The sequence below is a fragment of the Catharus ustulatus genome, chromosome 8 (assembly GCF_009819885.2).
Source record: "Catharus ustulatus isolate bCatUst1 chromosome 8, bCatUst1.pri.v2, whole genome shotgun sequence".
Lineage (NCBI taxonomy): Eukaryota > Metazoa > Chordata > Aves > Passeriformes > Turdidae > Catharus > Catharus ustulatus.
This window is the reverse complement of record NC_046228.1, coordinates 20,749,718-20,771,741: the sequence shown is the minus strand read 5'-3', so window position 1 is coordinate 20,771,741 and position 22,024 is coordinate 20,749,718. Positions and strand designations below refer to the sequence as shown.

The following is a 22,024-nucleotide window of genomic DNA, read 5'->3' as shown; positions in this document are numbered from 1 at the left end:
TTTCTGAAATAAAATATAGCAATAAAATATAAAAACAGAAAAAAAAAATAAAAATAGATACTTGGATGGATTGAAGAGCAGTTTTCTTGGGGAATAAAGTCTGCCTTTTAGAGGTGAGGGATAGCTAAAATGCTAGAGCTCTCTCTTGTACCATGTGAGCAACTGAACTTCTTAAATATGAAAATGAAGATCTGTTCACATCTGGCTGGCTGTTTTCTCTCTTAAGGGGTAGCCTGCTCCACGTTTCTTGATTGCCTTTTGTTTAAGAGTCTCAGAGTGCATTATGGTTACAAATGAAATGCCACTTGAATCACCTGTTAGATATGATTAGTACTATCATATTCATCTTACTTTGTGAAAGAGTGTGCAGAGAGAAGTACCATCTTCCAGCCTGTTCCCACACCTGCATTACTGCACCTTCCTACAGCTTACAGACCTCTTGGAACCAGTGTGACACCAGGGAACATGGAATGCATGAAACCAATGTCCAGATATAGGCACCTTAGTCTCCTTTATCCTGTTCAGGGGAAATACATTTCTTGAAACCTGTGCTGTGCCACCTTACAGCTGTGACAGTGACAAGGAGCCAGCATCAGCAGAAGGATGGCACATGATTCACAATAAACCTGCCAGGAAAGCAGGACTCCATAGGACTCCATAGTCTCTGAATTTCTGGTCCCTCCCCAGTCACAAAGGATCGCAACCTGCTGGAGCAGGGCTTTTTGGGATTTATTATCAGACAGATGTGTTGTCATGGTAACCTCAGCCAGCTTTAAATCTCTTTCTGTGCAGAGGAATGTTAAGCTTCTTAACTGCTGTCTTTCCTCCCACCACTTCCTACCCAAGCTTGGGGAACTGGGTGTGCCTTTCAGGGCAGCAGAGGGAAATGCTGTGGCTTGGGACAGCTCTGGAGAAAGAAAAGAAAGTGGCATTTTCCTGTCTAAGTTACTGGGTGATGTGTTCAAGGTGCTGGTCCCAAATTTGAAGTGATCTTGTAAACCATCATCTGGACAGGCAGATTCTTCTCCCAAGAGATATGCACAGCTCTTAGTCTGTGCTCCCTGATGTGTGGGGTGAGTCCCAATGTCTTACTGGGCTGCATAAGGGGAACTTGACCTCCCATTGCCTGTTCTGGATCTTGTACTGCAAAGGAGACTTCAGCCATCAGTGTTGCTGGCATATCACTTTTTAAAAGTAGTGCCTGTATTTGTGATCGGTTGTGGAGATGTCACAGGTCTTGTATTTATCAAATTATTGTTCCTGGGTGGGGACTGAGGTAAAGATGTGGTAGGCAAGTGGCCGTGGTAAAGCTGAAATCTTTGACATTTGTCCCAGGCAGCATTTGGTGTCACTGTTGTGTGGATGTGGGAATGAGGAACAGGCAGTGAAGTGTGTCTGTAGTGAAAAGCTTGGTTCCCTCACAGAGAGCATTGAGAGTGTTTTGTAGCACTGCACATGTAATGTCTTCCCACCTTGCCATGGTCATGGACTGCCTGCCTTGAGTGTAAAACCACTCAGCATATGTTTGAGGTGAATGGATGATTGCAGTGAATTATAGAAGCCATTTTTAAATTAATGTGATGACCAGTGTTTGGTTAACACTGGTTTGATACATCAGTGACAGCAGTGATTTGTGAGGTTAATCCATAAGAGGTTGGTGTCAAGGCATCTCCATGGAATGAGTCTGCCTTTGTGAGTGCATGTTCACCACTGGGGGAGTGGTGTGCCCAGACAGTGCCCATGGAGTGTGAGCTATGTGAGAGCACCTTGCAGTGCTGTTCTGTGCTCCTTGGGGCTGGGGAAGGGCTGCTGATGCAGGAAGATCTGTCCGTTTTCCTTACACAGTTTGATAGGTCTATGTGCTTTCCCCAGAGTTATATTCCATGTTTCCTGTGCAATTACATCCAGCCAAAGTCTGCTGTTGAGAGGTCATCATCCTCACCTTGGTGCAGTCACGGATCCATTGCTTTCTGAGAAAAGCTATTAAAATCTAAATAACCCAGACAAGGACTGTGTCTGTCACCTGCCAACAACCCTCCTCCCTGTTTGATTGAGAATTCTCCCACAGGGAGATGCACCAGTGACATTTCCCCAAAGCACACAGGTAGCAGCAGACTGTTTGTCTCATGGTTTCTCTCTTCTTATCGTTTTCCAGCAGAAGAAATTTGACTAGCATTAGTTCATGTCCTACTTGTCTGTGACACACTGAGCCTCTGGGGTTTGTTTTTTGGTTTGGTTTTTTCTATCAAGGCTGTGTGCTGTCTTAATCTGTACACTGCTGGACCCTGAGGTTTGTGGCACGAGGCACCTTCCCTTTGATTAAAGCAATTAATTTGGACATTTAAAGTAATCGCAAGTGAGCACAAGAGAAATGTAGGAGATGTGAGGATTGTGAATGTTGGCTTTCCCAGATTTTCTTCCCAGAATCCAGGAAACTTTTTCTGCTACAAAATTCTGGCACTTTTAAGGGAACACAGTCAGGGATACCTCTCTGCTGTGGCAGAACTCATTGCATGTGTAGTTCTGAGAATCCACCTGTCCTCTCCAAATAAAAGCCCCCTCCCTTTGGATCACTTGGTTACTGTTCATGACATTATTGACTTCTTTTCCTTCATCTGTGTACCATAAGCTGCCCCATCCTCCCTTTCATTAGCACATAGACTGAGAAGGGGCAGAGTTTCATTAGCAAAGTCTCAGCCAACATGAGTAAGTGAACACTGAGGCTGAACCTGTGAAATGTAAAGAATCTCTTGCTTTCAAATAAGATTTATTGTCCTTTTGCCTTAGCACAGACACTCTGAGTCCCTCACATTGAAGTGGAGGGCATGATCTGACTGGTTTTAGAGGCATCATTTAGTACAGCAGAACCACTGCAAGACTGTGTATGAGGAGCACTTATTTGCTCTCCATGGGAAAAAGTGCCTAAGCTCCATCTCCTGTGATAGCTCTTCAGACTCAACTGGGCACCAGTAGAAACAGAGACATGTTACAGAGGAAAAAATGTGAATATGAACATTTATTTTTTTTTTTTTCCAACAGGCTTTACTGAGCACCCAGAATAAGCTGAGAACTTTAGTCCCAAATTTCACTTTCAACCTGGGCTTCTCAGGGAAATTCTACCACACAGGTAAGCCCCTGACACTCCTTTGTCCCAGCCCCCACCGTGGGGTGTTTGTCATGTGTAATGCAACAGCACGTGACTCTGTTGGAAGGGGGTTAGCCACTGCTTTTAAACATTGAGCCCCTCTTCTGCCTTTTGATTTTGCACTTCCTTTTCTGCTTCCTGTAGGTACAGATGAGGAAGATGAAGGGGATGACATGCTGCTCAAGCACAGGAAGGAGTTCTGGTGGTTCCCTCACATGTGGAGTCACATGCAGCCTCATCTTTTCCACAATGTCACTGTGTTGGCTGAGCAGATGAAGCTCAACAAGCAGTTTGCTGTGGTAGGGAGCACTGCAGTTTATTTACTTTACAGTGTTAATCCTTATACATTTTTCTCCTGGAACAGCTGTTTGGACCCTATTGAACCCGAATACTAGTCTAGTAATTCAGCTGCGTTTAAGCAAGGCAGTTTTGGAAGTTCAAATTGATGTGTGGCTCCTTCTGTCTTGAGGCAAGAAACACCATTCACATGCTTGCCTGTGCTATGGGAAATGTTTCCTAGCACCTGCATGGCCCCAGGCAGCTCTGCTACATTCCAGGGTGCAAATCCCAAGACTCTTGTTTCCTGAGGTGTGAACTTGTAGCATTACCATCCAAATGCAATTAATTTACAAACTGGCAGTGAGAAATCATTTCCTTTTCCATCCTTATTCAGTGTGGTTCTGTAAGGAAGTCACCTGGTTGGTAGTATAAAATGCTCTGTCTGTTAACAGCCCTTCTTTTGGCCTTCCAGACAATGTGGAAGGAAGTTACTTATCTAAGAAGCACAGAGGAAAATTCCCTGGGTTTTGGCAGAGGAGGGGGAAGCCTTGAACATCCTGCATTAATGGAACAATGTGTGTTTGGTTCTTACAGCTCAGAGTTGAATATAGCATCCATGTTTCACTGAAAAGAAATGTCCTCTTCACCTCTAGTTTGGTTCTTTTGATGGTAATCCCCTTGGGAATAACAGACTGGTGTCTTGTGTTCCTGTGAAACACATAGATTAGGAATGATCTTGAATGCAGAGCACAGTCACAGCATTATAGAAGCAATTTGGGCTCCTCCTTTTCCTGGTTAAATAACAATGCAGTCCTTTTTCAAAGAGAGACAAAGCACAGAACACAATTACACATATTTAACGTAAAACAGGCTAGCAGTCAGAGAAGGTTATTGCTTCATTTAGGGGCTCTGGTTTTATCATGCACCGCCAGGGCAGAGCTGTCATCATTGATATTGGTACCAGAACCACACAGTGGAATTAAAACCCAAGAAATTCAGAAATTTCCTGTCATTTTTATGTAGCTCCAGGCCCTATATCTTCACCTGCAATAGTCTCTTACTCCATGTCTGTGTTTCTTTGATTTGCTAGAGACAGTACAGATCCCAATCATCTTCCTTTCCTCTAGATCAGTTAAGGACATTTTGTTTTCCTTCTCTAGTGACTCACATCTAGGCATTATGGGAGTGAGATGTGTCACTTAACAGCATTGATGAGATTGTTGTAACCAGGGAGCCTGACCTGAGGGTTTTGAATCAATCTGATCTGTCACAGCTGCAAGATACAAGACCATTCTTACAGCAGCTGTTACCAGTGCTGAATGTCCTTGTTGGTACAGAATTGCCCTTATATTTCTACAGATGCATAAAACAAGAAGTACAACCAGTATTTCAGTTCCCAGTCCAGAGTTTCATGTTCCTCTGTCATCTTGCTCCAATTTGGATGCTGTTGTTAAATATGATCCTTATTAAGGCTATTAGTTAAATATCAAATTATCAAGCTGTGTATTCTGCTTCCAGGAGCATGGGATTCCCACAGACTTGGGCTATGCTGTAGCCCCCCATCATTCTGGGGTTTATCCTGTCCACACACAACTCTATGAGGCATGGAAATCTGTTTGGAGCATCCAAGTAACGAGCACAGAGGAATACCCACACCTCCGGCCTGCCCGATACCGGCGTGGATTCATCCATAATGGAATCATGGTGAGCACAGCAGGGCCCACTTGCCTGCCCAGGGAACAGTCTTCTCAGATCTGTATCAGAGACAATAATCTTAATATCACCAGTATTTCCAAAATCATTAAGTGAGGAAAAGAAAAAAAATTATGCTAAAGCTAGTTCTGTGTTTCTCAGAACAATTCAGGGGTCAGTACTCAATGGAGAGCAAAACCAAGCCCATCAAGTCTGAATTGAAATCCCAGTGGCGTTCAGTGTGATGAGTTAAGTGGTTGAGAGGAATAGCAAGAATCCTCTACACCTATGTCACTTACACCCCTTACTCTTTGTATTGATCCATGAAGTGCTGCTTTGATTCATTCTCACACAGATGCTGCTGCATCTCCCTCTTGTCTAACTTTGTCTTTTTCTGATATTGCCAGGTTCTGCCTCGACAGACCTGTGGTCTTTTTACTCACACTATCTTCTATAATGAATATCCTGGTGGCTCAAAGGAGTTGGACAAGAGTATTCGTGGTGGTGAACTCTTCCTGACGGTGCTTCTGAACCCAGTAAGTTCATCTGAAAGGGGAATTTGTGCACAGCTGTTCCAGCCACCCCCATCACAGAGTGGGTATCTCCAGTGTTTTGCTAAGGAGATGGGAAATGGAGGGCCAAGAAACAACTTGCTGGTTAATGGTGCTTTGCTTTACACGCTGCCAAAGGACCATCAGTATTGAGTGCATCAAGAGGTGCAACACTGAGCAGGCAGAAACCAGCCACAGTGACACCCTGACCATGGCCACAGCACAGGGGGTGTTACCTGGGCTGATCTGTCTTCATAAATCACAAGTGAGATGTGTCTTGGCTCTTTCTGTCCCACATATATCTGCTGCCTGCTGGCTTCTCCCCTGGCTTACTAATGAGTTTTGTTCACAATAATTGCTTTTGCTGGGCTTTCATTATGAAGTGTTCTCCCCTTTCTTTCAATATGTAGACACTTGAAATGATTTCTGTGTTCTGTTTTTGTGATGTAACTGTTACACCAAGGCTTTTTTGTGAGATACAGATGTAACAGAGGTGTTTCCTTTTCTTTCAATATTGACAGTTCTCTTAAACCACTAAATGAATGTAGTATCTTCAACACCCTGCAGTCCCTTCTTAGAGCCATGGACAGCAAATCATATGAGTTTCTCACTTCCCACTGAGTCTGGGATGGTGTACTAGTAGGCAAGAGACACAAAAAACCCTGAATGGGTAGAATCAAGAGATGAAGTTTTGTAGCCCTTTCCAATCACAGATCACACTTCCTCCTCTTTCTGCTTGTTGGCTACAGCAGGAAGACATGCTACTCTTTTTGTTTGTACTTTCTCAGTTCCCCACCTGAATTTCTTTCTTACTAAAGCTGATTTGACCCACAGGTGCTTGTCCCCATTTCTCTGAATAGACCACGCAAGGTTTATACAATAATTTTAGAATGTGTGTCTCTGTAGTTACTCCTGAATATAATAATGCTTAATCTTTTATTTTCTCATGACTTCCACATTTCTACCACCTTCCTTCTCCTTTATACATCTTTTCCACCAGTGGCTGAGTATTGACAAGGATCCATGCAGTGAGGTCTGAAAGAAAGTACATTGGTTCTGCCTGGTTTCCTAGGGGGGAATCCTGGAGTACTGTGCCACTCCTTGAGTACTTGTCTGTGGGATTTTTTCATGTAACACCAGTGGTGTTGTTCACTACGATGTTTTCTTTCATTCCCTCTTTCTTTTGCACCTTGATTGCAGGGTTGAATGAGTAGCTTTAGCCACTTCTGGTTGGGGCTGTAGAAGACCAGCAAATCAGAAAATCAACCTCTTTTCCATCAGTGACCTTAATTTTTCCTTTATCTGTTGCTTTTTCTAGTGTTTAGCAGAACTGATAGTGAAAAGACCCTCACAGTGTGCTCTGGGTGCACCAGACAGACAAGGCTGTAGTTCACAAATAGGCCTGGTGTTCCTGAAGGTTAGCCTGTGACCAGCTCTGGCTTGTGTAGGATCTGCAGAAGCTGTGGGTCTGTGACAGCCCAACTAAAAACGCTGTAGGAGTTGATACTTTCAGATCTGGCAGGCAGCCTTCTGTCCCTATTGCCTGAGACAGAATTGTTCTCTTTACACACCACAACCAAACCTTCCTGCTTGGTAAAGGTCTGGAATAAGGAGGAGGTTGTTCTTTGTATGAGGTATGGAGTGATCAGTCAGATGGAAAGAAACTGCTTTTTTCTCTTGACAATTTCTTTTCTGGGCTTGTGTTCCCAGATGCTGGCTGAATTTCACCTCGCCCCACTCTGTAATTGTCAAATCTTGAAGCATGCATAAACAACCTCTGTGAAAGCAAAGGCTATAGGTCTCTCCTGGAAAACTAGTTGCTAGGCTGTAATCCAGAGATCTTTACTGATCTAGGAGGCCATGCCAAAGAATTAATAGAAATATAGTATCTAGAACTAGCCATTAAAATTTACTGATAAGATGTGATGGTCAAAGCAGCTGGCAGTAATCTGTGATCCAAAAACATTTTGGGAAAATTATCTTCTGGTACAGGAAGCTTATTTGCCATATTTATTGTTGGCTCTTCATGGTGACTTAAAGCTCTTTTAGGCAACTTCGGATGCTTCCCATGTTTACACTTCTGCTTCCTTTCGGCAGCATAGCATTTCTCTGTCAGGGCAGAGTGCTGTGCTCTAAGCTCCTCTCGTGTTTGCGCAGTGACTCAGACCTTGCATTCCTCCCCTTGCTGATAGAGCCATCTCAGGGGCCTGATAGAAAGCTGGCCAGCTCTGCAGCCCCAGCAGTGATCCGTAGCAGACTTGGACCCGGCTCTTTCAGTCTTTTCTGGTGCTTCCAGCTCCCGTTAAGTGTCGTGGAGGAGTCTCCAAGCCTGTATGTGTATAATTAACTCCACAGTGCAAACAGAAGATGTTTGATCTTCTGACTAGTGAACAAGGTCTGATGTCAATAGCTGTTGATCCTGAGCACAGGCTGATTGCTTCTCACAAACACTTCTGGTCACGCTGCACGGGCCAGTAACTGCTGTGCCCACAGCTGCTGTTATTGCAAGGGTGCTCAATCCCTTCTGTTTCTGTATGCTAGGCTCTTCGCTCTCATCTTTCCTCAGTGTGAAAAGGGAAACCACAGCACACTAACAGTAGAAGGGAGGGGAGAGGAGGGAGGTGGTATTTCCAAGTCACTCTGCAGAGTCAGTGGGTGTGGATGGGAGGGAGGGAGATGGCCCTTGAGTGTAGCTTATGTCAGAAGTCGTGCTTAGAGCTGTTCTGGCAGCAGTAGCTGTGATGGGACAGAGCAGGCTGCCAGGCCTTGTTAAACAGCACATGTTACAGGCCATGAATGCACACTCACAAGTCCAGGGAAATGGCTGGGTTTGTCTTTACTTCTTCCAAATCCAGTTGCTTGGGACTGTTTGCAGGTGGCAGCATTACCTGTGTGAGCCATTTTACCAAATGTAGTTGATCTTGAGACAGAGTTGCTAACTTGGAGCACCTACAGGCTGTTTTTTTTATTTTGGCAATCTTGAAGGGGTCCCAGGTGGTCTGTTTTGTCCTCCCTGCTGCAGTATTTGATTTGTGAGCCATACTCTTCGTGCAGCAAATTTTTCCTGTACTTATTTCACCAGCAAGTCAAAGGCATGAGGCACATTTTGCTGTCACAGAACCTTCCTGATGTCTCCCAGAAAAGGGCAAAATACAACATGAGATGCATCCCTTTGCCACCATGCCTTGCAGTTACAGAGATCTTTCTGTCCTCTGCTCTGTGTTGTATTTAGCACATCCTTCTTATATAACAGCACCAAGCACATGCTGCTCTTTGAAGTGTAGGTGCCAGAGACTGTCTGGCAGAGCCTCTCTGTCAGCTCAGTAGGGAACCAGAAGTGAAAAACTCAACAGGCAGATAAACATGATAAATCTTCATCTCCACTTACTTTCCATGTGTCCCAGAGTTCTACCAGTGTTTTCTGTTGCCTGCCCAAAGGTACTAGGTTGTGAGCACCTTACAGACAGAATTAAATTTCTTTCATACTGTCTTGGGGATGGCCCAGGCACTATCTATCAGTGCCTCTTCTCTTGCTGAGACCAACCCATGGTGACACTGGGCAGAAAACTGAATTCAGACTTCCTCAGTGCCAGCAAATGTCTTCATTCCAAGACCATCTGTCTCCTGCTTCCCCATTTTGCTCTTTTCCTACTGTGAATGGGAAAACCATTCCTGCCCCCTGCCAGGGAAGCCTGTCATTGCCTCCTCACCTTACCTCGTGTCACCAGAATTGAACTTAGGACTCTACTGCAATGGGTACCCCTGCTGTGACTGAGGTCATTTTCCCTCCCTGCACTTGCAGACTCTGGACAAGGAGTGCTAAATCAGCCATTCCTCCACTGGCCTCAGTATTCTGCATTTGTTTTTCTAACTTCTAGCCATGGTGTGGTTTATGTCTGGCAAAGTGCCGTTGTGTTATGGGCACTGGGATGCTGAATTCCATGGGACATTTCAAAACTACACACTAGAGTCAAGCTGACAAGAGTCCTTCACACTCTTTTCCAAAAGTTAAACTAGTGAAAAAATGACAGGAGGAAAATGTATTTGCTTGAGGGAAGAGATGGCTTGGCAAGACAAAGATAGTGCACAACCTCCTGAGCACTGCAGTGCTGAGACAGCTGCCATGGCTGTTGAGTGCCACTTTGCCCATGGATGTTAAAGCTTGGCAGTACATTTTTCAGGGGCTGCGTGTGCAGAAGGTTCTTGCAGGCTAAAACTTAGCAGCTGGTGTCTGTTTCTAGACAATATCCTAGTGCAGTGTCTCATTGCAGGGCCTGTTCAGATCCCCAGATACACATTTTATATTTTAAAGTGGGAGTTGCCAGTTGTTCCTTTACATTTGAGATGTCAGCTCCAAAGAGAATGAAAGCTGAGGGGCTGTGGGCCCAGGAAGAACTCCTGTGACTCCTGTGAACCGTCCCTGTGCTGTGTGGCCTGGCCTGCAGCGTGGTGCCCCCTCCCTGGCCTGCTGCCCTGCTGTAGCAGATTCTGCAGCTCAAAAGGCTGCCCTGGTGGTGCCTTGGGGAGAGGAAGGCAAGCTCCTGTTTTCCTGTGAAAGAGGCTTTGCAAGGTTTTTGATTAGTAGGGAGCTACTGACTAAGCCTTGTTCACCTAAATGTCCTAGAGCCAATTGAATGGGATTTTGAAACTGTTCTGGACTCACATCTGGGTTCAGTTGTCATACCCTTGCACCATTCCCAGGGATTACTGCGAGGTCTGTGACCTCTCTCCCTCTCTCTTCTTGTCTTGCAAGCACTGTTTCCTGGCAGATGGACATTTTTCAACCAAGACAATCATGGCAGTCTGAATTGTGAACAGCCTCTTGCTGACCATGAATCAAGCTGGGCAGAAACAGTTCTGTTACCTGATTTACCAGTATCCCATGTCTTTTTCATTTCAGATCAGCATCTTCATGACCCACCTGTCCAACTATGGGAATGACCGTTTGGGACTGTACACTTTTGAGAGCCTGGTCAAGTTTGTGCAGTGCTGGACCAACCTTCGCCTGCAGACGTTGCCTCCAGTCCAACTTGCAAAAAAGTACTTTGAAATCTTCCCACAGGAGAAAAATCCCTTGTGGCAGGTGAGAAGGCAGCTTTTACCACTCCTAGTGATTTTCTGAGAGGTGTATCCTATATTTCAAGTGCAGCAAAACTGCTGATCTAGAGTGCAGAGGGGTAAAGCATAAAGCTTTTAGATTTAACTTTTGTGGTGTCAGGCTGTCTGTGGCAAATGGCAAGGTGGAAGGGATGGGAAGTAGGAGCAGTAGGACACAGTCACACTGTGAGCTTAGGGACAGGGATGACTGTCATACATGACCAAGGGCCATCTTGAAGGCATTTGGATCATTAAAGGGCTTGTATTAGAGCAAGCTGCTGTGAAATGTAAAGTGTGCAAGCAAGAGCCTGTTTGGTGCTGGAGGAGCTTGCAGGCATGTTAATGTGATTAATCTCAAAGTAATTTCACACTGCAGAATTCATGTTCATTAAATAAAAACACGCTTATTCCATTTTATCCCAGTGCAGCAGCTCTCTGCATGGTAATGAGCAGATGAAATTAACTGAAGGTGATAGAGTTGTCTGTCTGCCAGAAGTTCACAGATGCTGAGCTGTGCTGTTACAGTGGCCCAGCCCAGTATGACTACATAGGGCAAGGCCTGTGGTTAACACTCTCAGAGGGACTTTGGATCCCGTGTCACTGGAGCTTTTGAAAATAGTCCCCAGTGTTTTTACTTAACACTTCTTGATGCCTGGTGGAGCAGTGTGGCTCTGAAGAGTTCTTCATATGCTAATAGCATTTTCCCCGAGAGGACTGGCTCTTCCAGCTTTTCCTCCCCTTGCCATTACCTTCTGTGGTAATGCTTAATCTCATCACTTGTGCTACAGAATCCCTGTGATGATAAAAGGCACAAGGATATCTGGTCCAAAGAGAAAACATGTGATCGACTCCCCAAGTTCCTCATCGTGGGACCTCAGAAAACTGGTAATGTGAATACTGTTGTATAGATTGCAGCTTCCATCTCACTCTTGCAGAGAGCTGGAAAGCTCCGTGCTGTAGATGTCTGCCTGCCCTTTGTGCAAGCTGCCAAATGGCCACAGAGGACATTTCAGACAATATCAGTTATGTTCTAACCTAAATCTGGCAAGTCTGTCAGTACTTTTCCCCCCTGGCACTGTGCTTGGCTTGCCCTACATGTTTTGGCTTTCCATGTAAGCCCAGAAAACCTGTGACCTTAGTGTGTCATAAACATAGGCTGTCAGCACGACTAAGCACATACACTTAGCAGAGGTTACAATGAATGTCCCCTAGTGCTTTTATTGCTGCAGATCTGTGTACCCACTGCATGCTCCATGTCACTGTCCTTGGGAGGGAGAGAAACTCCTTTGTCTGGGCTCTGTCACCATCTCTTAACTGCTGTGGCGTTGTGGTTGGCAGTGACATAGCTGTATATACTGTAGTGATGAGTTCCCTTCTAGGCTGAAGAGAGCAAAATCTCTTCAGCTAAGACCAAGTCTTCAAGCCTTGGTTTTCTGTGTAGTGCAGTGCAACAGCACTAGTATAGCACAGTACCAACTATGCACAGCAAATGGTGATCCTGGACTTGGAACAAAGCTTGTCCAGGCAAGCTGCTGTCCTCTGGCTGTGTCCCTGGAAAGCTCTGACTGTGTGTGTGCAGCATGAGCCCTCCTATAGCATGACCCAGGCTGGTTGCAGGTGGCTCAGTAAGAAAACCCTTCCCTTGGCTGGTTCTCTGTCCTGCTGGAGGCTCACAGCCATATGCTGTGTGGGGTAAAGGGAAAATATCTACAGCAAAGGCAGGCCAAGGCGTCTCTGGCAGAGGTCTCACCCCAGGACACTAATGGTGTTGCTAGCATACCTCCTGCCCAGGCCACCTCTCATGTGGCAGGTTTGGGTTCTGCCATGTGCCAGTGCCACTGGCACTGGAGTAGCTGACATGGGTGGCAGCTGTCTTGCAAAGGAGGCAGTTCAAATCAGCTGCATAAGTTCAAATGTGGATTGAACTTGACTGAGCAGTGCTTGGTGTCACTGCTGTTGTAACCTGCATGAGTTATGGGGTTGGTTAGCTGCACAGGAGAGGAGTGTGCCCATCTGGGCACTGTTTATTGCAGTGTAGGTAAAGCCTTTCATTGAGCCAAAGCATTATGTGTGACCCAGGTTCCGTTAACTGGTTCCTGTTGCAGGCACAACAGCCGTGCATTTCTTCTTGACCATGCATCCAGCTGTCACCAGTAACTTCCCAAGTCCTTCCACCTTTGAGGAGATCCAGTTTTTTAATGGCCCCAACTATCACAAAGGAATTGATTGGTAAGAAACCTGACACATATTCTTCTGTGATATGGTGCACCCATGTTGCCTTCTCCCAAGTCTCTCTGTATGTCCTCCTCAACCCCCTTAGCAGCTTCTCTGTTTCTCAGCAGCTGTTTTCCTTGCTATTGCTCAGTGCATGCTTTCTGTTTTCCTGGTAACCCAGCTGTGTAGTCCCAGGAGCAGCACAGGTAGTTTCTCATTTTACTGATTCTTCACCAGGAGAGTTCTAGGCAAGATATAGCTTTAAAAATTCAGCAAGGTTTTGTTGAATGCATTGCTGTCATGAAGTTACTTTTACTTTGACATGCAAAATAGACAGCAGTGTTCTCATTACAAAGTTCTTCATGGTTTCAGGCTTAAAACACATAATACTGGAGGAGACAACCTCCCTGCTATTGTTCTTGGGCCTTGAAACTTAGAGCCACCACTGTGTTCCATGTGCTGGTTCCGTGTCCATGTGCATACCTTGGTGTTCACCTGTGGAAGTTTCCACGTGGCAGAGAAGTTCTAGTGTCACCATGGCACTATTATGCCACTCTGTTTCCAGAGAAAAAGTTTAAAGGTGTTTCAGACTCAAAGCAGTAGCTTTGGGTGACAGCGGCATTGCTCTGAGGGATGGCTGTGGCAGTAAGGCATTCTGCTGAGGGATTTATTAACCCATGAGTTATGGGAGATTGACTTCTCTAATAATTTATAGGACTTTAAAAAAGATACTGGAAGATGGTTAATTCTTGAGCAGAGCTCCCAAGAGTCAAGCACTACAGATCAGTTGCACTAGCTGAGAGGTTAAAGGCTTTTATGTGCATCCCCTGGAAAAGTCCTCCAGATTGATCTGAGTGTAGGATCACATACAAGGGGAAAATCTTAGTATTTAACATGGAATTTGCATTTGTTGCACAGCTTAGATTTGAGCACAAATCAGCCTTCCAGTGCTTCAGAGTCCCCTGTCCCCCTTACCCTATTATTCAAATATCTAACAGTTTCCATGTTCCTAATTTGTCAAGCTCCTGTGAGGCAAGGCAGAGCTCTTTGTACCGCAGTCCATAGCTGAGTGCAGGGTAAAGAGACAAATACTTCAGACAGGTTTAAGCAAGTGGTTGGTGACAAGGCAGACAGACAATTCTGACTTTACTCTTGGACGAAATGTCTTTCCTGCTAAAGCTTGCAACTGGGACCTTACCCTCAGGTTTTTTCTTCCACTCCCCAGGGACTCAGGAAACACACTTTCAGCAAAACACTTTCTTACCTTTGTATAATTTCTCTACTTTCTTTGTCATGTGCTACCACTCCTTTTTGAGTCACACCTCTGCCATATCTGCACTCCTTTGCCCATTCCCTGCATTACTGGGGAGGTGCAGTTGTGCTGCAGCTGTGTCTGTTGAAGAGGAGTGAGGGCATCATGGCCTGTGCCTTTACTTATTGGGCCATGCTGCTCACCAGCATCTCATCTGTTTGGCAGGTACATGGAATTCTTTCCCATTCCCTCCAATGCCAGCACAGACTTCATGTTTGAGAAGAGTGCCAATTACTTTGACACAGAGGTGGTACCAAAACGTGGAGCAGCCCTGCTGCCTCGAGCCAAAATCATTACTGTTCTTATCAACCCTGCTGACCGAGCCTATTCATGGTATCAGGTAACTTCCCTGCACTGTGCTGGGGATAAGGGCCACAGAGATATTTCAGTGGGGGGAGGTAGAAACCCATGGATGTGCTTCCCTAGAGCAGACAGGTTCCTTGCAGGATGCAGACAGATTCAGGTATAGAGGCACTGGTGGGTGGCTGTGCTGAGTCATGGGGGTCTGCACTGAGAAGTGTAAGGTGGAATCATGTTCCTGCTCCTGAATTCAGCTTGTGCTTTTCAGCACCAGCGTGCTCACAATGACCCTGTGGCCCTCAATTACACCTTCTACCAAGTGATCTCTGCGAAGTCGCAGGCCCCTCAGGAGCTGCGCAACCTGCAGAGCCGATGCCTGTTCCCTGGCTGGTATTCCACTCACCTGGAGCGCTGGCTGACCTACTATCCCTCGGGCCAGGTAGGACATCAGTCACTGGAGGTTCTTGTGGAGCCCCTCACAGGTTTAGTGTGGAGGACAGGGGAACAAACTAACAAACTGGTTCACGTGTGTGTGCTCTCCCCATAATTGTAATTTCACCTTCTTTTTATTTTGGAACAAAAGCCACTGCTTCCTTTGTCCTGATATGAGCGGGTAAGAAATCTGGCTTGAATACTCCAATTTTGCACTTTATTGTATTTGTAAAAGGAAATGAGTGCAGGAGGATACTGTGATCTCCTAGAAATCTCCACAGTACTGGGAATTTCAGCAAGAACAGCAGTGTTAGCACTCCTTTCCTTTAACCGTGGCAATCTGCAGTCCAGGGAGCCTCTTCAGGCCCAGAAGGTCTTAACCACTTAATGTGGTTTTGTTGCTTTACAGAGAGGCTCATGGACTCTGCCTCTTGTTAGTTCCCATGGTCACTGCATGGGAACAGGGAAAGTGCACTGCAGAGATGTGAGGATTTGGTGTTTCATATATAAATTTGCAAAAAGGCGCATTAATAGATAGTGTAGACTGTTTTGGTCTCTAAATTCCCAAGAAGTTTCTAAACTGTCTAAGATAGATAGATATCTGTTTATATATATATATGTGATTCCTGTGAGTCAGGATATGTTTTTTCAAGTTCTTTCTGCTGCTGAGGTTATTCTTAAGGCAGTCTGTAATCCAGCAGAGGTTTATAATGTCCATTTGGTCTCTTATTCTTTGCCAAAGCAGCAGAGCCTGAACTGTACATGACAGATCTGCCAAGACTGAAAGAGAGATGGTAAAGCATTCTTAGGCTAGTATCTCATTGTCTTACTATTCCTGGAGGTTATTGCTGTGAGGAATGATGGAACCAAACACACACCTCCTTGTACTTACTGCAGGTCAGTCTTCAGTTCATGTGACTATTGCTCCATTCTGTTCTTTGGAGTAGGTAATTTATTAGCACAAATGTTGTCCATTGTCTGTGAGACATGTAACAAGAGAATTACAGTTGCAGAGGAATACCTAGCACAATGGCTGCTGACATCCAAAAAAAAAAAGGTTTCCAGAGACAATCTGTACATGATGCTGCTGGGCCTTAGTGCTTTGTTACAGGGTATTTGGCCAAAGACAACTTTATTAAGTAAAGCTTGTCACAATTTACTGTTTTATGGTACTTGTAGCCCATATCATAACGTCTGTATCTGTGGTGACAATGGGCCACATCCCCCCACTGTGTTGTTCTAGAACAGACAGATTTTGGCTGCCTGTACTCACAGGCCAGGGCAATTGGAAGATGTTCACAGGTATCAGTCAGCACAAGCTGGCAGAGGCTAAGGCAGCTGTTCTCTTTTCAGCTTCTCATCGTGGATGGTCAGGAGCTGAGACACAACCCTGCCTCTGTAATGGACAACATCCAGAAGTTCTTGGGAGTTACGCCGCTCTTCAACTACACCCAGGCCCTCAGGTAGGGAAATAACTCAGTTTTGGGAGGATGCTTTCTCAGCCAGGAAGCCCTTGATTGAAAGAATACTTCTTTGATCACAAGACTTGCCTAACCCTAAAATTACATTCAGATAGCATGAGATGCTGTGTGGAGAGACAAATCACAGCTTGGTGTTTCCTGAAACTATAGGGGAAGGACAAGGTTTTGCCACTGTCATGGAGAAGTATGAAGTTGTTCACAGCAGTAACTATGATGGGTTTTTTCTGTTTGGTCTTTGCATTTCAGAAAAGGTGCTGGAATTATTAGGACTCCTTATGCTTTGTGTTATACCTGTATCTGACAAAAAGTAGAGGAGGTATGATAACAAATGTGTGACAGTCTGCTCATACCTTCACCCAGATGGAGATTAGGGCCACACTGCAGCTTTGAGGTAAAGAGCCTGTTATTAGAGATGACGTGGATGTGACAGGTGCCCAGAGCTGCGAGGGAGCGTTAGCAGAGGCACCACCTCACTGCTGCAGTTAAAGGATGTTACTGAGCCATGACTGTGATCTTGCCCACACTGCATGTATAGTTAGTCTGAATAGATTGTGCTGCTGAAGGTGTACTGTGGCCATACCAATGTTCAGTGGAAACTCTGCAAGCCTACTGAAGATGTTGAATGTTGTTCTTAGCAGCTGAAAAGTGTTTTCACATCTTCTCTGTTGTCACACCTATGTCAGCTGAGGATGGGGGGAGAGGATGCATCCATGTAGGCACAGAACAATTGCCCTTTCCTTTCACAGTAAAGAGAGGACAACTCATTCAGTTCTCCCGCTACAGCTGTTTCCAAATGGTGGCACATGGCTCCCCAGGGGCAAACACATTTAGAGAAATGCCAGGTTACTTGAAGCTTTACTTGCTGTAGCACATGTGCTGATGATGAAGGGAGTATCTACAGCAGTGGTACTGGCTGGTATCCCTCAGCCAGAGTTAGAAGAGAGAGGGGATTGGTCAGCTTGCCTCAAATTTATTTGGGGGACTTGCTCAAACCTCAAGCTTATCTTTGGCCAGCTGAAGGGACAGACCAGGCCTGATCCAGACATGGTTCCTATCACTGCCTCGTGTGTATTTTAACAAGAAAAAAACCACTTGACTCTTCCTAAACAGTCAGAGGATTCCCTGATACTCAACTCTAGCAAGATTTAAAAGACTTTATCTACCCTAAAATACTGATTATTATCTTTCCCCCAACTGAACAAATTGTGTAACCATGTTACCCCTGAAATTTGCATAAAGCTGAAACAGTCATGTTTGTAATGGATTTCTTGTCAAAGTAGTCCAGTGCTAAAAAGACTCAAGGAACCTATATCACAAAATAAATAGGTAGAGCACTGAAGTAGGAAATAACTATGGACTGACTTAATTTCTGCTGCTGCTAATTTGGTATGTGGCTGTATCTTTCAAAGATAAATGTCTTTTTCAGATTTGATGAAGCAAAAGGATTTTGGTGCCAGCTGCTAGATGGAGGAAAGACTAAATGCCTAGGAAAGAGTAAAGGAAGGAAATACCCTGATATGGATTCCTTGGTGAGTAGCTGGCTCAAATCTCTTGGCAACAAGAGATGTAGAAACATCCCAGCAAATCCATATGGATTTTCCTACCATCTGTCCTAGATGACCTGTGGAGCATGTGTTGAGGGTAACATCTTCTTTCATGTTCATGTGCTCTGTTTTTTCCACACAGTCACGGCTCTTTCTAAGAGACTTCTACAGGGAGCACAACATTGAATTATCCAAACTGATGAACAGACTTGGGCAGCCCCTTCCAACCTGGCTCCGAGAGGAACTGCAAAACTCCAGCTGGAGCTGAGAGCGACTCCCTTGCCCCCAGTGCCACTGGGATGTGTGGTGCTCCAATCGTGCTATGATGCCATCTCTTGTCAAGCCAAAACAACTGGACGCAGGAGCAGAGAATGTGCATGTGGAGTCTTGCCCCACCCTTGGAAAGGGCTGCTGCCCCTGACACTGCCTTGGGGCAGAGAGTGCAAGTCACATTCTTGAGTATTAATGGTGTGCTACTACAATTCGACTTTTACTTACAGGAAGGATTTGGAGAATGCCTGCCCTACTTTGAGCAGGGGAGAGAGCAGAAATACACTTCGTGTATTTTTAAATACTTTTCTCAGTCTATGAAACAGGCACAAACAGGAGTTAATGTTACTCCTCTGAGCCCAGAAGTAAAGGCTGAAGAGGGGAAACAATTGAGCCCACTGCTGAGAAAAGAGAAGCAGCCTAATAAAAGGGGAATTTAGTGCAGTGAAGCCCAGCTTTTCTCCGTAGTCTGTTTGACACAGGGAGGCCCAAGAAGGCTTTGTTCCTGCCCATTGCTTACAGTGCCGCTGCCTGGGGATGGTGGGGACTGCACCTGCGGGGACAGGCAGAGAGGTAACTGTGTCTCTCCTTCTCTGCAGTGCTTTGGGTGTGATACAGTGTCTGGTGACTCTGGGCAAAATGAATTGCTTTGTTATCTTAGAGAAAAGGTTTGCCCCATGTGGCAATGGGGCAAGTATTTTTCTGCAGGGACTTCACACGTTTCAAAAGATAAGCAAAGAGCAGCAGTGTCCCTGCAGAGCACTTGGGAGGCATGTGTAAGTGCAGCACAGCAGCGGGGAGAGGCAAAGCTCAGGTATTCTAAAATAAGGTTGATGATAGAGCTGAAAGCAGGCAATTCAGTTCCCCATATCTGATCAGCTTAAAAAAAAAAAAATCCCTTTCCAACAGCTCCAGTGCCCCTACCATAGAGTCCAGTTGCTAGTACTGTTTTAACCTTGCACTCCACCTATCCAAGGAGAAAAGCAAAAAAAGACAGTTAAAAGTAAGTCAGAGAAAAAGGGAAGGCTTTGCACCAAAAGAGATTTCCTATGCTCAAGAGGGGCTTCTGCATCTGGTAAAGTAAGTACAGTAAGGTACTTTGCCTCCTCTTGCAGTTGCTGGATAATTACTCTCAGAGGAAATCCTCCATCGTGGTTGTACATATTTTATTTGAGCTTCCCAGGCACAGGTGGTCCTTGGAGAGTGCTGCAAAGGGGCAGGATCCACAGGAACAGGTTATTGAACCTTCCACAGCTGTCACAAGCCACTTCTCCCATCCAGTGAGAAGTTGCTTTAACTAAGCTTTTCCATTGAGCCTTAGGTATTGTGTATTTCTGAATGAATGGTGCATTTACCGTTGTATGTAAATGTATATAGTATGCAATATAGTATTTTATTTCATGTGCCCTTGGAAAGGGTTATTTTGTGCAGCCAAAAAAACAGATGGAAAGACTAGAAAACCCCTCTCTCATTCCTGTTAGAGAGACAAGCCCAACTTCCTGCACTTGATTCATGTATAGCATCATTCACATTGAATGACAATGAAGAAATTCTTGGCTCTCGAAGCTGAGCACGTGTCTGAATAAAGGCTAGAAGTAGTAGTAAGTGGAGATTCAATAAATGTACTACTTATTTTTCTTCTTTGTGATGATTTGGAGTGGTGTCATGGAGCGTAAGCTGGTACAAGGGTAAGACAAACTGAAAATCCTCCTCAAGGCCATAGAGCTGGTATTTGGAAGGGCAACTGTGGTGTTTAACTTACATTTGAAACATCATCAAAGCAGTGTGCTGCTAAAGCTTGCAGCCAGCCTGGAGTTTGAGACTCATTCTTACTGGTTTGTAATAGTGGTGACTTTGGGGCCATTCCTGGTGACTAGCAGTGGTTTCCAGCTGCTGTGCCTGCCATAGCAGAGCTTGGCTCTGTCCCTCCTGTCCAGGTGTGCCTGGCACAGCAGCCCTTACAGTAAAAACTGGAAGGAAAACATAGTTGAATAGTCACAGTTGTGGGAGCATTGTAAAACAGTCCTACAGCTCTCCCTCCACTAGACACTTCACAAATAACCCTGGCAGCAGCAAGGCAGAGCTATTTTCACATGCTGCCATAGGAGGTGGAGGATCCCAGGACCAATGATTGTGCTGCTCCCTTAAATATTTTCCTGCTCTTAATTCATTACACAATTACTTCATGCTTTACCTCAGACCATGGCACATCTTTCAGGAGATGCCCAGTAAAAATAAACGTGGGATGAGGAATTAATGTTGGAAGAGGCTCAGTAAGTATTAGTATTACTTTACTGGTAATAGTCTGTCACTCAAGGCAGTGAAGGGCAACTGTGGAATCTCAGTATCTATTCCTCTGCTCACCTAGTTGCTTAATTTCTGTACAGCACTAGTTCCTACTGCTGATGCTAATGACAAAAAACACCTGCTGTGGTCAGTTCCAAATATAGGATATCCTCACCTGATGAAGAGCTGTTTTCAAATCTGCTACCTCTCTGACACCACATGGATGCAGAAGCTACCCACTTTTCAGATGCCTCTTCAAAGCTGTGGAATCAAACACTGTCTCCTAAGGCAAGCTCATGTAATAACACAGAAGCTGTGTGATAGCAAAAAGCCAACAAATTCCATCTTTTCTAGTGAGAGAGACTGAGTACTAGATAGTGACCCATTCAGCACTAAAACATTTCAGACAGATCCCCACACTTCCACAGTGGAAAGAAACCTCACCTTCCTCCTCCCTGGTTCGTAGCAGAAACTCATGGTAACCAGTTCACTTCTAAGACAAGGAAAATAATAAGCACGAAACAGGATCTTAAGGTCCTGTTTAATACATTACCAAAAATACTTCTTTTTGGTAATGTATTAAAAAATATTTCTTTAGTTTGATGACACTGACCTATTTAAAAAGGAGTAATTTGACCCAGGGACCAGAAGGTCATGTGATTTTAATAGCCAGGTGCATGAAAGGTGAGAACTGGCAAAACAATAGGAAACTCTGGAATACCACCTCAGGAATTCAGTCAGGAAGATACAAGGTATCTGGTGCCTCTCTCTAGTTAGTACAACATTCAGAAAACACTGGTATGAATCTCAGTTATAGGGTGAAGATCTTCTAAGGGAACTGGAGAGTTTCTGTATAGGTAGCAGCATGTATCAATTCTACACAAAAAGCTGATCACTGAAAATTGCAGTTTTCATTTGATGACAGCACTACAAAGACAAATATTCCTGACAGAAGTCTGCACCTGCTGAAAGTCATCATGGCACATGGGAATCTAACAAGCCACTATATCAACCTCAGCCTGTTGTTTTTCAGCCATTACATGCAGTTGGAAAGAAAATCCTTCGATTCCTTGCTGATCATTTTGCTGTATCAGTAGTTACATGGCCAGAAAAGTAATGACAAACAGGTTTGAACAAATGAATCAAATCTGCTCAGCCCCTTTGCTGAATCCTGAGGGACTCCTGGCTGACACTGTGCAACTGCACACAAGACACCACTACAGTAGCAGCCAACACATACAATTGTTTTTCAGGCTGCCTCAAGCCAGGAATCCCATCCCCCATCACACAGCAGAACGTGGATGGAGCACTGGTACCTCCTCTCCATTTATCTGTTTGTTTTTTCTTAAAGGCTTGTGGGGGTTAAAAAAAACAAGCCAAGTAATATTCACTTCAGAAATACTTAGGCTGGTTTTACTACA

At 44.9% G+C, this 22,024-nt stretch overlaps 1 protein-coding gene across 9 annotated transcripts in view; it reads left to right on the top strand.

The window, feature by feature from the left end:
- NDST2 (N-deacetylase and N-sulfotransferase 2) overlaps positions 1-19,954 on the top strand; it is a 127,902-nt gene extending 107,948 nt beyond the window's left edge. For all 9 annotated transcript variants that reach the window (XM_033066580.2, XM_033066574.2, XM_033066578.2 and 6 more), the window contains 12 exons: positions 3,040-3,127; positions 3,290-3,444; positions 4,943-5,128; positions 5,524-5,652; positions 10,568-10,750; positions 11,553-11,649; positions 12,870-12,993; positions 14,456-14,630; positions 14,859-15,029; positions 16,376-16,485; positions 17,930-18,032; positions 18,190-19,954. In XM_033066580.2, the coding sequence (XP_032922471.1) occupies positions 3,040-3,127; positions 3,290-3,444; positions 4,943-5,128; positions 5,524-5,652; positions 10,568-10,750; positions 11,553-11,649; positions 12,870-12,993; positions 14,456-14,630; positions 14,859-15,029; positions 16,376-16,485; positions 17,930-18,032; positions 18,190-18,315 (1,647 nt within the window). In that variant the 3' untranslated portion in view covers positions 18,316-19,954. The remainder of the gene's footprint in view (positions 1-3,039; positions 3,128-3,289; positions 3,445-4,942; positions 5,129-5,523; positions 5,653-10,567; positions 10,751-11,552; positions 11,650-12,869; positions 12,994-14,455; positions 14,631-14,858; positions 15,030-16,375; positions 16,486-17,929; positions 18,033-18,189) is intronic.
- Positions 19,955-22,024: the final 2,070 nt, after the last annotated feature.